A 13,307-nucleotide genomic window follows, 5' to 3' on the forward strand; every position below is an offset into this window, starting at 1 on the left:
TTATGGCCACTTGAGTGAAGAGAAGGAGGGACAAAGAAATTGCGCAAGCCACACTTTGTCACTGTCATTGTCACTGTTTATAACACTCATAAACATATACCATACATCTACTTTCATGTTCTGAGTATATGTTTCCAATAAACCTATTTTTATATGCAAATTATGTAGGCTACTAATATAATCTACCGTGTGATTATAATGTGTCAGCCGCCTGGGGGAATTCAGAGTTGGCTGAATTACTTTCCTTTTTTTTTCAACATCACAGATGTGTCTGCCTGCTGCAGCTCCATCACACATCAACAAACCATGTAGCCCCTCCAGCAGACCTTCAGTTTCGTTATCTGTGTTGCTGAGCTGTGCAGGAACAAGTCAGATAACCCTTCAATCCTATTTCTTCAAGTCAGAAAGCGTGTGTTTGAATTTTCCTGCACAGAATAATAAAACTTACCGTCAATTAGTTTTTGGTCCTCTGAAACTCTGTAAATGCAAAAACCTGAGTCCTTGCAAAAGCTGCAAAAGAACTCCCCCTGTCATTGATTAAAAACCCCTAAAGTATAATATTAAAGCCAAACAAGCATTGTTACCATTGTTGAGGGCCCATACGTAACAATAAATCTTGATATTTTAAAATACCTTTTTGGCAACACTTAACAACAAGGTACACAAAAATGCGAGTAATTACTGAATAATTTACCTAAGTAAAGCGAGACATGTACTAAGTAGTTACAGTATAGACTCATTAGTTGCTAATTACTTACTTATTAGTTACTCTTTGTGTACCTCAAGCAAAGTGAGACATTATCCTGAGAGGTAACCAATATAGACTCATTAGCTACTAATTACTTAATCATTAGTTACTCTGTGTGAACCTTTAAGTGAGACATCATATTAAGAGACAACCAATATTCTCATTAGTTACTTATTAGTTACTACTAAATACTTAATCATTAGTTACTCTTTTTAGCAGCTGGTTGAAAGTGTGTTGATTCACAGACATTCTTATCATTACCTAATGATTAATTAATATATTATCTCCCAGTCTGTTCACAAGTGACTCATTATTATCCATTATTTAATCCTCAAATCACAGTTATTTATTTATTTATTTATTAACCATCAAGTTGTTCCTGATTGATTCCTCCCTTGTAGTTCAGTAACTACTCATTGGGTGTGTGTGTGTGTGTGTGTGTGTGTGTGTGTGTGTGTGTGTGTGTGTGTGTGTGTGTGTGTGTGTGTGCCTTATTTTAAAGTGTTACCAGCTTTTTAATCGTTATTTGCATGTTTTTTTCAGTTTTTACGCGGCGTATTTACATGTCTCCATTGCGCGTCTTTCTGTAATGTCCCGGCTGAGGCTGACTTTCAGTTTGAAGGTGACACTGTCACCGCTGCTGTCGCGTAATTCCGTTACTTCCTGACACGACGGGCGAGTTAGACCCGTTAGCTGGAAGGTGGAAGGGAAAAAAACGCGCTCGGCACGTTGATGGAGGAATATTATCCAGCTAATCGAGCTGTAGTAGCCTGCTGTGGAGCGTCAATGAGGAGTTCACCACCACAGCAGCAGCAGAGAGAGAGAGAGGGTGACAGAGAGAAAGACAGAGAGGGGGGGAGACTCATTGATCCACATTGTTGCAGCGGTGCGGCGCATCTAAACTCCTCCCGGTCATTGCGCGGACATCATGTGGCCAACAACAGCCTGACAGGCGCACCGCTCACTGTGGGACCCTATATAAGCTCTGCAGCTGTCAGGTGGAGGACACTGGCTGCTTTGCGCTAGGGGACGACTCGCTTTAAGGGAATTGCGGCACTAGATACTCACAGATCCAAACTGTAACCATGTCTCATGCTTGGGGATACGCAGCAAACAACGGTGAGGCGCTCATCGGCCTGCATGTTATGTGATACAGGGGTGTTTAAAAGAACCAGTCATACCGACAGATTGTGCTGAATGAACGCACTGGTCACTGCCTGCAGAGATTTATTTTTTTATTATTATTTATTTATTCTGCACATTTGGGGCTTTTTTACGCGCGCTTTAAGCACACCACCATCCCCAAATGCGCAAAAAAAGACATGCTTCGAGATTCACATTTTATTAATCCCAGTTTTTCCATTATTATATCATTTCTAGGACCCGACAAATGGTGTGATAACTTCCCAATTGCCAATGGACCCCGCCAGTCTCCCATTGACATCGTCCCTGGCGCAGCATCTTTCGACGCGGAGCTGAAGCCGCTCAACCTGAAGTACGACCCCTCCACCTGCCTCGACATCCTCAACAACGGACATTCCTTCCAAGTGACCTTCGCAGACGACTCCGACAGCTCAAGTTAGTGTGACATTAATATTGCATGAATATCAAGCGCAGCCTGCTCGGCTCGATATCGACGCCTTCAGAATCCGATCAGGCTATTTGCATTTCATATTTCGTCCTTATCGTGGAGAAAACGCGATGTTTTTCCTTCATTTTCCAATTATTATCGCAGGATGTGTTGATATAATAAAGGACCTGTGCGATGATTGCACTTGTAGGGTTGCAAACAAAGACAGTCGGGGTGCTGATGAGGATGCTGCAACCTGCAAAAAAGAAAAAAAAGAAAAAGAAAAATGCGGCATTCAGCTGCTTTGTGTCAACGCTGCACCTGCTTCATGGCTGTAAAACCCATTAATGTTAATAAAAGGTTAATATTTATCCAGAGTTTCATCATGATCAAACAAAAAAAGGAAGAAAATGTGTTTATTTATTCATTTTATTCGATAATTTATTCCAAAAAAAAAAAAAATCTAAGAAATCTGGCTGGAGTTTGGTGGACGTGCTGCAGGGGCTCCATTCAAACGCTGAGCACAAAGCCACTGCAGATCCTAATTGAATTGGTAATGTAACCCCTGGTAAACCTTTCCCACGCCAACTCTTTTCTGCTGCCAGCGAGGTCAAAACCACCAGAAAAGAAAAAAAGAAGAAGAAGAAAAAAAACCAAGGTTACTCTGCAAACAAATGCTGGCTTGCTTCACTATTCATGCTCCAAACCCTGCATGTTAATGAGTCACCTATAAGATCCTTTTGTTTTCCTCTCCTGGACTATAAAATTTAAGAATGCTTTTGATGATTTTTTTTTTTTTAATTCCTCTGTTTTGTTTTTAAATGCATTTTAATTCATCCACAATTTGGTTTTCAAGATATCACATCTGCTTCTTTAGTTTTTTTTGTTTTTGTTGATACTTTGAGGATTTGGGATTCGGTCGTCCTTTAAGCCGATCTGAGTCTAATGCAGAAGGCGGTTACATAATCAACCCAATCACTTGGATTATTTCTAGTGGACACACATTAAGACAAAAACAGTGAGCTCGATGATTTGGAGCCTCTCACATCTTCCTCCGCTGCTCTTATTTTCCACCCGGCCCCTTCTAAACAAAGGACGGGCTCAGTCTGCGTCATCCTCCATCATGCATCGTGTGTGTGTGTGTGTGTGTGTGTGTGTGTGTGTGTGTGTGTGTGTGTGTCACCTCAGCCTCTTTATATTTATTTTTCACAGATCCCTTTATTCCCACACACACACACACACACACACACACACACCCTCATAATTGCAAAGACCAGTTCGACATCTTCTCAACGTTTGAGGGCCGACTACTGAGACAAATATCCTGTCTGGTGAGGGCAGTGTGTGTGTGTGTGTGTGTGTGTGTGTGTGTGTGTGTGTGTGTGTGTGTGTGTGTGTGTGTGTTAAAGAGAGAGAGAGAGAGAGAGAGAGAGAGAAAGAGAGAGCATTTCGTAATAGCACCAGGAATAGAACAATATACAGGATTATCTGCCACCGTTTCGACTACAACTCCTGCAAATAGATCCGTTACGCAACATTTACAGGAGTTTGGATGTGAGCAATACTTGGACATTGTTTCAGACCGAATGTAACCCACAATTTGAACTTACACAACAGGAACTGAGTCTGCCTCCGTGACAAGAGGAGGTCTGCCACGGTGGCACAAGTGTGTGTCATCACCTCAGCCTATTCTTTCATATTTTCAGCTCAGGAAAAATAAAACAATTTCTTCCCAAGTTTGCCATTTTATGATTGTTGTTGCACAGTCGAGGCCGACCGCAGCACCAGCCCACCTTCAGTGTGGGATGAACTGACAGGAGTTGTGTGTTTTTTCTGCAGCTCTGACAGACGGGCCCATCACAGGAACCTACAGGCTCAAGCAGTTTCATTTCCACTGGGGAGCTTCTGATGACAAGGGCTCCGAGCACACCGTGGACGGAACCAAGTACCCTGCTGAGGTAAGGATGCTCCGGGATGATTCTGACAAATTCAAAGGTTGACGTGGAGTAACGAGGAGGGAAAACAGGCAGATGAGAGTTTTAAATTTGACTTGAATCGTAGGTTGTTAGCATTTCTTGAGAGCAAAGCTGCTCTGAGGGAAGAACATAGACTAGCGAGGCCTAAATGGGAAACTGATTTGACTTTCATGTTTTCCACTTCACTAACTTCAACTCAAAGCAGCTTGTTATCTGTTGCTTGACTTCTAACTCAACCAAAAAAATACATTTTCAAGCAAACCAATTTTACTTTCTCAAAAAGATTCAAACAGTCTGTCTGCGTCTGCATTTCAAGTTTATTAATTGCATTAAAGGTCCAGTTACCAGTTCTGGAATGTTAAGATTTTCCCAAAAGGGATCCAAGAAATGATAATGTGTCTGATTGATCTGTTTTCTTTGTTCCCAGCTCCATCTGGTGCACTGGAACACCAAATACCCCAGTTTCGGTGAGGCTGCTAGCCAGCCTGATGGGCTCGCTGTTGTTGGAGTATTCCTGCAGGTTGGTAGCAAACGTTTGCTTTAATTCACCGCAGTGTCTAGTTGAGCTGCTGGAATTGATAATAGGCTCCTGTCTGCTAATGATTATGTAATGCACTTTCAACATACTGTGTCTTTTTTCAGATTGGTGCTAAAAATGCCAATCTCCAGAAGCTTCTGGATGCCTTTGATTCCATCAAGGCCAAAGTAAGTTTATTTTATATTTATTAAAAACAAACATATTCTCTTTTATTTGATTATTTAAAAGTACCCAGAGCTTTTAATCACAGGAACTACTTTTCATGGTTCCTTCAGCTTGCTTTTGTCTGCGTTTGTGAGGATCAGGCCAATGCGCACGCTGATTTCCATTTTTTGAATGTGACTATACAAAATTGCCATTCGTCACGGGGTCCGTGTGGCGATTTTGACAAAGATAAGTGAACAAAGACAGACTGGTTTGCAGCTGGAGGTTTTCAGAAATGGTGGCTAAAAGAATATGCTGCAAGTGCTCGACCAATCACAAATGTTTATCCCTAAGCCCCGCCTCTGAAAGTCCTGCTCTTTTGGAATGTATTATCACCCATGCAGTGATTTTTAATTTGGACCCTCGTCCCTGCAGTCTGGAGTCCCCAGAGAAAGTTCTTGTGACTGACCTGTTGCTCACTTTCTCTTATTTTCTTCATTGCTTTCAGGGCAAGCAGACCACCTTCGCTAACTTCGACCCTGCCACCCTGCTCCCCGGCAGCCTAGACTACTGGACGTACCTCGGCTCCCTGACCACGCCCCCTCTGCTGGAGAGTGTCACCTGGATTGTCTGCAAAGAGCCAATCAGCGTCAGCTCCGAGCAGGTATGGCTGCTCACAGAGCAATTAATTCAGCCATGGCAGAGGGCTTGGCTGCGTGCCCACGGGACGAGAATAGCCCTGTCTGCAAATCCTCTCTTCCACTACGATCTGAATCAAGGGCTTAATTGTTCAGATTAGCTGCGCGGCCGAGGCCGAAAGAAGAAACCTTTATAGCGGGGCGAGACGCAATACAGCAGCCTCTCACACTATGAAGTGAAAAAAAAAAGATACTTGGTATATTTCGAGAATGAGGACAGATCAGAGTTCACCACTGCTGCTGGTCACAGGGGCTTTACCACAGTTCTTCTCAGTCAGTATGTGGGGAGTTAACAGGAAATGTTCGTCCCACACACGTCTCACATTCTGTAGGTGAAGAAACTCAGCTTCAGTGAGTGTAGGAATTCATCTGTAAACATCATACCTACATTTGTTTAGTGTCTGCTCCTAAAATGACCCCTAATCCCACGACTGAAATGGTTATTTGACTTCCCAACTACACGTAAATCTAAACTAAACAGCCTCTCCGGGCAGGTTTTCGTCCTTGTGGTTAGAGTCTTTAGTCCATGTGAAAATTAACACTGCCCGGTGTAATGTTTATTCCATGGAGGCGAGTGTGTGTCTCAGGGGTAAACATGTGAGATGTGTGGACATAACCTTTAGACTTTGTGTAATACAAAGCTGGTAAAGCAGATAATGAGAAAGAAGTCTTTCAAGTGGAAAAAAAAATAAAGTAATAAATGGACGTCATTAGTTAATGTTCTGTTGTCAACTGATTGTGAGATACACCCACGAGCTGGAGTGAATATATCTCACTGCAGACATTAAACTTCAGTAGAAGCAGTTTAACTTCCAATCATTAGCCAGAGTTAATGACAAACCCTTTGACAAGGTCGTACTATACCATCCTGCAGCCTGACCTAAAGAAACGTTGACGATTGATAACAACCTCGTGTATGTAGGGTTTGTGTGAGTCTGATGCCGGCAGGTTAGCGTAAGCTAAAGACTAGTAACAGCTAGCTGGATCCCGTCCAAAGGTTACTAAGTCATCCAACCTGCACCTGTAAAGCGCTCTGATTAATGTGTTCAGTCTTGTTTGTTTAATCCGCACAAATGCCAAAGTGTACAAACAACAAGTTGTGTTTTTACCTCACAGTGACCTACCCAGCTAAAAGGCTAGGCTAGTTCGACATATAGGCTAACCCCTAGCTAGTTCTAGCTAGCTAACTGAACTATTTGGCAGCTGTTACTTTGATAGAAAACAAAATATTTTTCCAAGGTGCAATATTTTAAGAATAGTCCTGTGAATTCCTACAAAAAGGGGGGCAGCTCACCACCAGAATAACCACCAGCTCTAGCTCAACTAGCTGTTTTTGCTGGCCTGAGATGGGCCAGGGCTAGCTAATTAGCTTGCTAACTTTAGTTGATATCTCTGCAACACAATACAGAGATGTCATCATGGCCAAACTGTTATTGTACAGCATAATGTCTAGAAACACCAAATAACCAGAAACAGCAAACAACATGTATAACATTTTAAATTGGTGAGGTTTTTAGATACTATTAGGTCAATTTAGCTTCCTTTGGATATAGCCATGATAGCTATTATTTCCTGTTTACATTCTTTATGCTAAGCTAAGCTAACAGCTAAATGCCGTAGCTTCATTTTTTGCATGAGAGGCATGAGAGTGGCATCGATCTGCTCATCGGACTCATGACAAGAAAGTGAATAAGCCTGTTTCCCCAAAATGTCAAACTATTTCCTTACGCATCAACAATACTGCTGTTCAAGTCAGACCAAAACTAGACCAAAACTGACTTCAAGTCAGTGACTCAGCGGCGAGACTAGTGATGTGTTTGCTGAGTGACAGTCACAGGAGGTCAGCAGTAATGACTAAACGTCTTCTCCCTTTTCACAGATGGCCAAATTCCGCAGCCTGCTCTTCTCTGCAGAGGGTGAGGCCGAGTGCTGCATGGTCGACAACTACCGTCCTCCCCAGCCGCTCAAGGGTCGCCCTGTCCGTGCTTCCTTTAAGTAAAAATACCCCCTCCCCCTCTACTACCCTGTTTGCCCTTTTACCCTCTATCCCCTCCCCCCTCCCAACAGTCAGACACCCACAGATACCTCTCTAGCAGTGAGCAACAAAGCACACATATCTCTCTCCGTCCTATTTTTTTTTTTTTAAATGATATTCCTTTTATACCCATTGCTGTTAAAGCTGGGCAGTCTAGCTGTGAGGTGAAGCCCTTCCAGGGTTTGCATCTCTGTCTTTATGTATGTAAGCCAGCAACGATGCCCTGTCATAATTTGTTTTGTAAGACAAACACTTCACAGTGGCTGCAACACATTTCAGAGACATTGCACCAGTGTGTGCCGGTCGTCGCTGTCCAAACACCGATGGTGGGATGGAACGTGAAGATAGTCAAAATGGTGCTCTCGAGTCAGCAGAGAGCCGGCTGCAGTAAGGCCGGGGGAGGATGAAACTATCACCATCTGTGAGGAGGGTACGGTGCAGAATTAAAAAAACAGCACACAGGAAACTCTCCCCCTGCCAGTCCGTCTGTAATCTCTGACCGACTGCCAGCCTCTGCATCACAGCAGCTTAATGAAACGCTGCAGCCGCCTCCATCACAACCGATTGACTCAGAAATCCCCCTCTGGCACACACACACACACACAAACACACAAACAACACACACACACAACACACACACACAGTCTCATGCAATGATGCCTATAGGCACTGACCTGCTTATTGATTCAAATTCAGTGTAAGGACACGAGGACAGACTGCTGCTGCCAGCTACCCAACATCAAAACAGCGGCTTACTTCTGTTTTTACGGCCTAATCTTCAAATGTGTTTGTCATCCCGTGTCGTGTTTTTATTATTATTATAGATTATGTCTTTTTTTTCTTCTTTTTTTTGCCTGAGAGCTTATGCAAAATAAGTCTTAAGTGATTCCTAAATTATGTTTTGTAACCAAAAGGTCATCTCCGTTTATTTTTTGTTTTTTTTTTTTGTTTTTGATGAACTGATAATATAGCAATAGCGAGGAATGAGCCTCCCTTTTTGAAATTTGAAAATGTGCAAAGAAAAATCCCTTCACGTGTTGTTTTGTTGAGTGCTAAAGCTTGAAACGCACAATCGCCTCGCAGGGGTGATGCCATAGTGGCTCATGCACAAAGCCAAGGACGAAAAATTAACCCTGCCAAGGAAAAGCCAAGAAAGACGAGAAACCTGCCAACAGATTATAGTGTCAGCCTGGAGTCAGGCCCTGTTTAGGACAGCAACTAACGAAAGGCACCTTGAGGGCCTGAACTCCTCTGCTTGTAGCCCTGTATGCATCTCTGAAATAATAATGAAGATTGACAAAAGTTGTGTATTTTCCAGAAAGATTGTAATTAACGGGGGAAAAAAAAGAAAAAACGCCTTATGCCAATCGCTTGTTAGGGCCGTCCAATGAGTAAGTGTCGTTGTCATTCTATTTTGGAAGTGGATGTTTTACTAGTTGAATAAATATATTTTATGACTATAACAAGTGTTGTGTGTTTTTTATCTGCTTTGAAACAAATCCTCCGGATCAGTTCCTGTGTCATGACTTTATCACCTTTTTGAGACGCATGTGGCTGAAGTTCATTAGATTATTAAGTTTTCTGTGACATTCAGGCTGTCAGCTGTTCTCAGTGGCACCAGAAACTCAAAAGGTTTAGAATTACACAAACATTTGCATGTTATTCTGGGCGGTTTCATCATGTGTCTCTACTTTGATGAAACTTCACTGGAAGATGTGTTTGCATTTAGTACACTGTGTCTCTATGACACATCATCTGCACCATGTCCTCTGCTGAGTGGCGAGATATGAATCTTATCTCAAAGGAAGGGAAATTGCACTTTTATACTTCTTTAAATGTGGGCACAGGTTCAAACTTCCTGGATGTGCATGGTGTGGTTTATATACTTAAGGAGCCATTGATGAGTCATTTGTAGCAAAGAAATGACATTTTATCTAACTTCCTATGCACCTTTGCAAGATGCCACAGAAACACAGGTGGCTTTGAGTGCACAACATGCAGCAGCGGTGGAGGAGGAAGTGTTAATCCTGTCTTCTTTTTGTGACATTCACCTTCTTGTGGGGAGTCAGATGAGTAGATGGATACCACTCTCATGTTTGTCAGTTAACTTTGAAGCTGCAGTCAGGAGATGTTAGCTTAGCTTAGCACACAGACTTAAAAACAGAGGGAAAACAGCTAGCCTGGCTCCAACATGATCCTCCTATAAGCACCTTTAAAACACATCAATTAACATTTAATATCTTGATAATTGGAATCAAAGTTACAAGTTTTGGGTTGTAGGCTACTGCCTCCAGTATTTATGCTAAGCTATCCTGGCAGTAGCGTCAAGTTTGCTGTAAATTATTTGAGAATGAGAGGCAAGAAAGTGAATATGTTGCAAATATGTTTGAAAAAGTCAAGCTACTTTAAGTAGATTGCAAAACCACATAGTTCCTTTACAGTCCTTCATATTAAGTTTTAGTTATCTTTAAACAATGCATCACATGTTATTTAAGCACTCTAGAAATATTTACTCAGCAAGGTAACATCAAATTAATGTAGTTTAAGGTATAAAGATACAAACACTCAATTAAGTACCTTATAAATCTACTCAAATCCTTCTAGTACGTTGCATGTGCTTCTTACTTTCCACAACTGGCATTGTGTGTTGCTATCTCGGAAACAGTTGCTCAACTTTTGAAAAAACTATACTTGCAAAGAATGAAAATGTGACCTGCTTACAATCCAAAATACTGAATCTACAGCATTGGGGAAGGTGAACTCTCCTGCATCGGAGCAGGGCTGCTGCCTCATCCTGTGGTTTTGTATAATTACGTTTAATTTTAGCTAATCAATAATCTTTCAGCTGCAGAGTGAGACTGCATTGAGTGGGGGAAAAAATATACAGACTTGAGAATGCCAACACAACACATATGAGATGGTGGGCGATTGGTGGTCTCCTGTTGTCTTATGTGGGCGAGAGCAGACACTGCTAGCTGCTGACACCTCGGTTTCCTCAAGGTTTTAATCAGCAGCGGCATCTCAGCCTCTGTGAAATGTGAGCAACACTTGACTTCTCGCCTCTCTTTCAAACCCTCCACAGGCAGATGAGAGATTTTAATCGGCAGGCAGAGTTTTTCTACCTCCTCCCGCTTGAGGGTGGGTGCTACCTCGTCTTTCTCAGCCGCTCTTGAGGCTCTGTGGAGGAATTTGTGTGTCTCTCATGTACAGTGAGAGTTGGCTCGACCACACGGAGCTCTAAATAGAGGTGGACTTGTCCCCAGTGCACCCTCAGTCCCCAGTGCACCCTCAGTCCCCGGTGTGTGCTGCGAAATATCAATGAAAATAAAAGCTATCGACTGCTGAAACGCCTGTCTGACTACACCAGCCGGAATCAATACGGAATTGTGTAATTAAAAAAAAAAGTCTTTGATACAAACCAGAATGGAAAAATTTCGTTTAGGTTCCCATGTGATCGCTGGTGGTGGCAGCATCGGGGGGAAACGTTTTATAACCAGACACCCCAAAAGGTCAGCTATTTTAGGTGGCTGCAGGAGACAACGGGAGATGAAACCAGTGATGTCTGGATTCACTCTGCAGTCAAACAAGTTATAAACCCATGTACGAACAATGAGCATCAGTCTGTTTTGCTACGTCAGGCTTGTGAAGTATGAGGAAATTCTGCCTGACCCTGCTCTCCTTTATTTCTTTGTTATTGCACAGCAAGTATGCAGTGTAAGATGATTACAGTGGCAGATTCTTAGTCATTTTTTTAAATCAAGCGTAGATAAAAGTCCAAATTTATTCTTGGCTGACAACCACTGATTCTTCTTATCCATGAGCTGGTTGAACAGTCTTGAAATGGCATTAAAATGTTTTTGTCTGACTCATTTTAAAACAGGAGTCTTGTTACATATTCCAGGCACAAAGTCAGCATCCTTAACTAGTTTATAATCCACACAGAAGGAAATAAATACCTGTTGGGCCGCCCAGTCACCAGGATGTAATGTCAGCAGCTCACATTTCTACAAACCACAGATACGTCCAAGTTTGAGCGTGGCAAAGGTACCACACTGACATTTGCACAAATGTGCCATATCATGTTAAAATTACATGTGTAGCTATTAACTTTCACATCAGAAGATGAAGGGGGAAAAATAAGTATATATATGACAGGAAGTCGGGCCATCGCCAGCCATGTTTGTAGTGACAGAGTAGATGATTAGAAGGAGACTTTGGGACATTTCCAGCAGTGTTTGTGGCAGCAGAAAAGGGTAATTCAAGCCAAACCATGATGTCTTCTTAGCCATAACCAAGTAGTATTGAGCATGAGCACAATGTCGTGACATGATAGAATAAGAAAATTTAACCTAACTTTTATGAGCATAATAAGGAATATAGTAATATCAGGGTCTTTTTAAGGGTGAGGAAGAGGCTTACTGTGGCAGACGTTAGTTAGGATTGCTGGAGTGTCAGCCGCCTCAAATACCCCAGAAATACAGGAGAGACCTGCTAGGATGAACCCTGAACTAAGTACAGCTTTATAGCAGTTTGATCCAGTGTTAGTGGAAAGACAAGGAAAAGAACAGCACCCTCAAAACTTTAAACGTAGAGTACAGAGTACAGATCCATACGTACCGCTTCAGGACATTAAAAGTGTTGGGAATTGACAAGATTTTATTGATACCATTGCCATCATCAATTATGTCTCGTGCTACAACTCTTTATCGATTCCTTTATTGATTAAAAAGGAGGCACAGAGGATTTCACCCTTTGTCTGAACAAGCTATAGAAACCCGGAATCATTGTGGTTGCTACAATCGGACAAACACTGTTCTGGCGTCCAAACTACCAGAACCAAAAGGTGCGAATTACTCCATAGATGTCCTTTAATCACACTCCCGCTGGCATTGATGACCTGCATCCCCCTGCTGCCTTTCTAATACAGCTTCCTATTTCCACAGTCTTGTTATCTCACCAGTGCTGCCTTTGTGTTGCGTCTTTTCATCTCGCTCTGTGTTGTGACAGCTGGGTCGGAGGAAAGATCCTGCTGAGTACCGTCATGTAACAGATGTGGCCACACTTATTTGCATGTTGGGTCCTCCCTGACACATGCTTTCATAAACTGATGGGAGTATAACGCAACGGCCTCGCCTGTCGAGGTCAGGACCAATTTTTATTAGTCACACTGGGCCGAGTCCGAGGTGAAATATGGGAGAAAGTTGTGACATATTGCAGTTTAAGTGGATTGCACTGAATCTGTACGGCGAGGGCAAACAAATCAGGGCTAATTCTTTATGGTCAGCGCATAACAACAGATTTGACGCACACCACGGTCAGCATGTCACACATTTCTCCCCCAGGGCGTCTGACCAGCGGTGCAGCTTGTTGCGTAATCAAGCGTGGCAGGCGGGTGACATACATTAAGGAGACAGGAACCACGCCGACGTGTCTTAAGCTGAGGGAAGAGAGAGTGGGGGAGTCCGAGGAGAGGGCTGTTTAAATGCACACCACTGCAGTATGCAGCACGCAGATCTGATGTTGCACTTCTTGTGTGATTAAGAGCCAGAGTGGAATCTAACCTCCTGTCAAGGGCAGTGACATCCACTGCCAGAGGAA

The 13,307-nt window shown here is 42.7% G+C and overlaps 1 protein-coding gene across 1 annotated transcript; it reads left to right on the forward strand.

The window, feature by feature from the left end:
• The first annotated feature begins 1,447 nt into the window (after nt 1-1,447).
• On the forward strand, nt 1,448-9,175 carry LOC119008564 (carbonic anhydrase 1-like). The gene is made up of 7 exons (XM_037079014.1): nt 1,448-1,867; nt 2,129-2,326; nt 4,158-4,276; nt 4,722-4,814; nt 4,937-4,999; nt 5,485-5,640; nt 7,554-9,175. The coding sequence occupies exons 1-7, from the start codon at nt 1,834-1,836 to the stop codon at nt 7,671-7,673; spliced, it is 783 nt and encodes a 260-aa protein (XP_036934909.1). The 5' UTR covers nt 1,448-1,833; the 3' UTR covers nt 7,674-9,175.
• Nucleotides 9,176-13,307: the final 4,132 nt, after the last annotated feature.

The sequence above is a fragment of the Acanthopagrus latus genome, chromosome 19 (assembly GCF_904848185.1).
Source record: "Acanthopagrus latus isolate v.2019 chromosome 19, fAcaLat1.1, whole genome shotgun sequence".
In the NCBI taxonomy this organism is placed as follows: Eukaryota; Metazoa; Chordata; class Actinopteri; order Spariformes; family Sparidae; genus Acanthopagrus; species Acanthopagrus latus.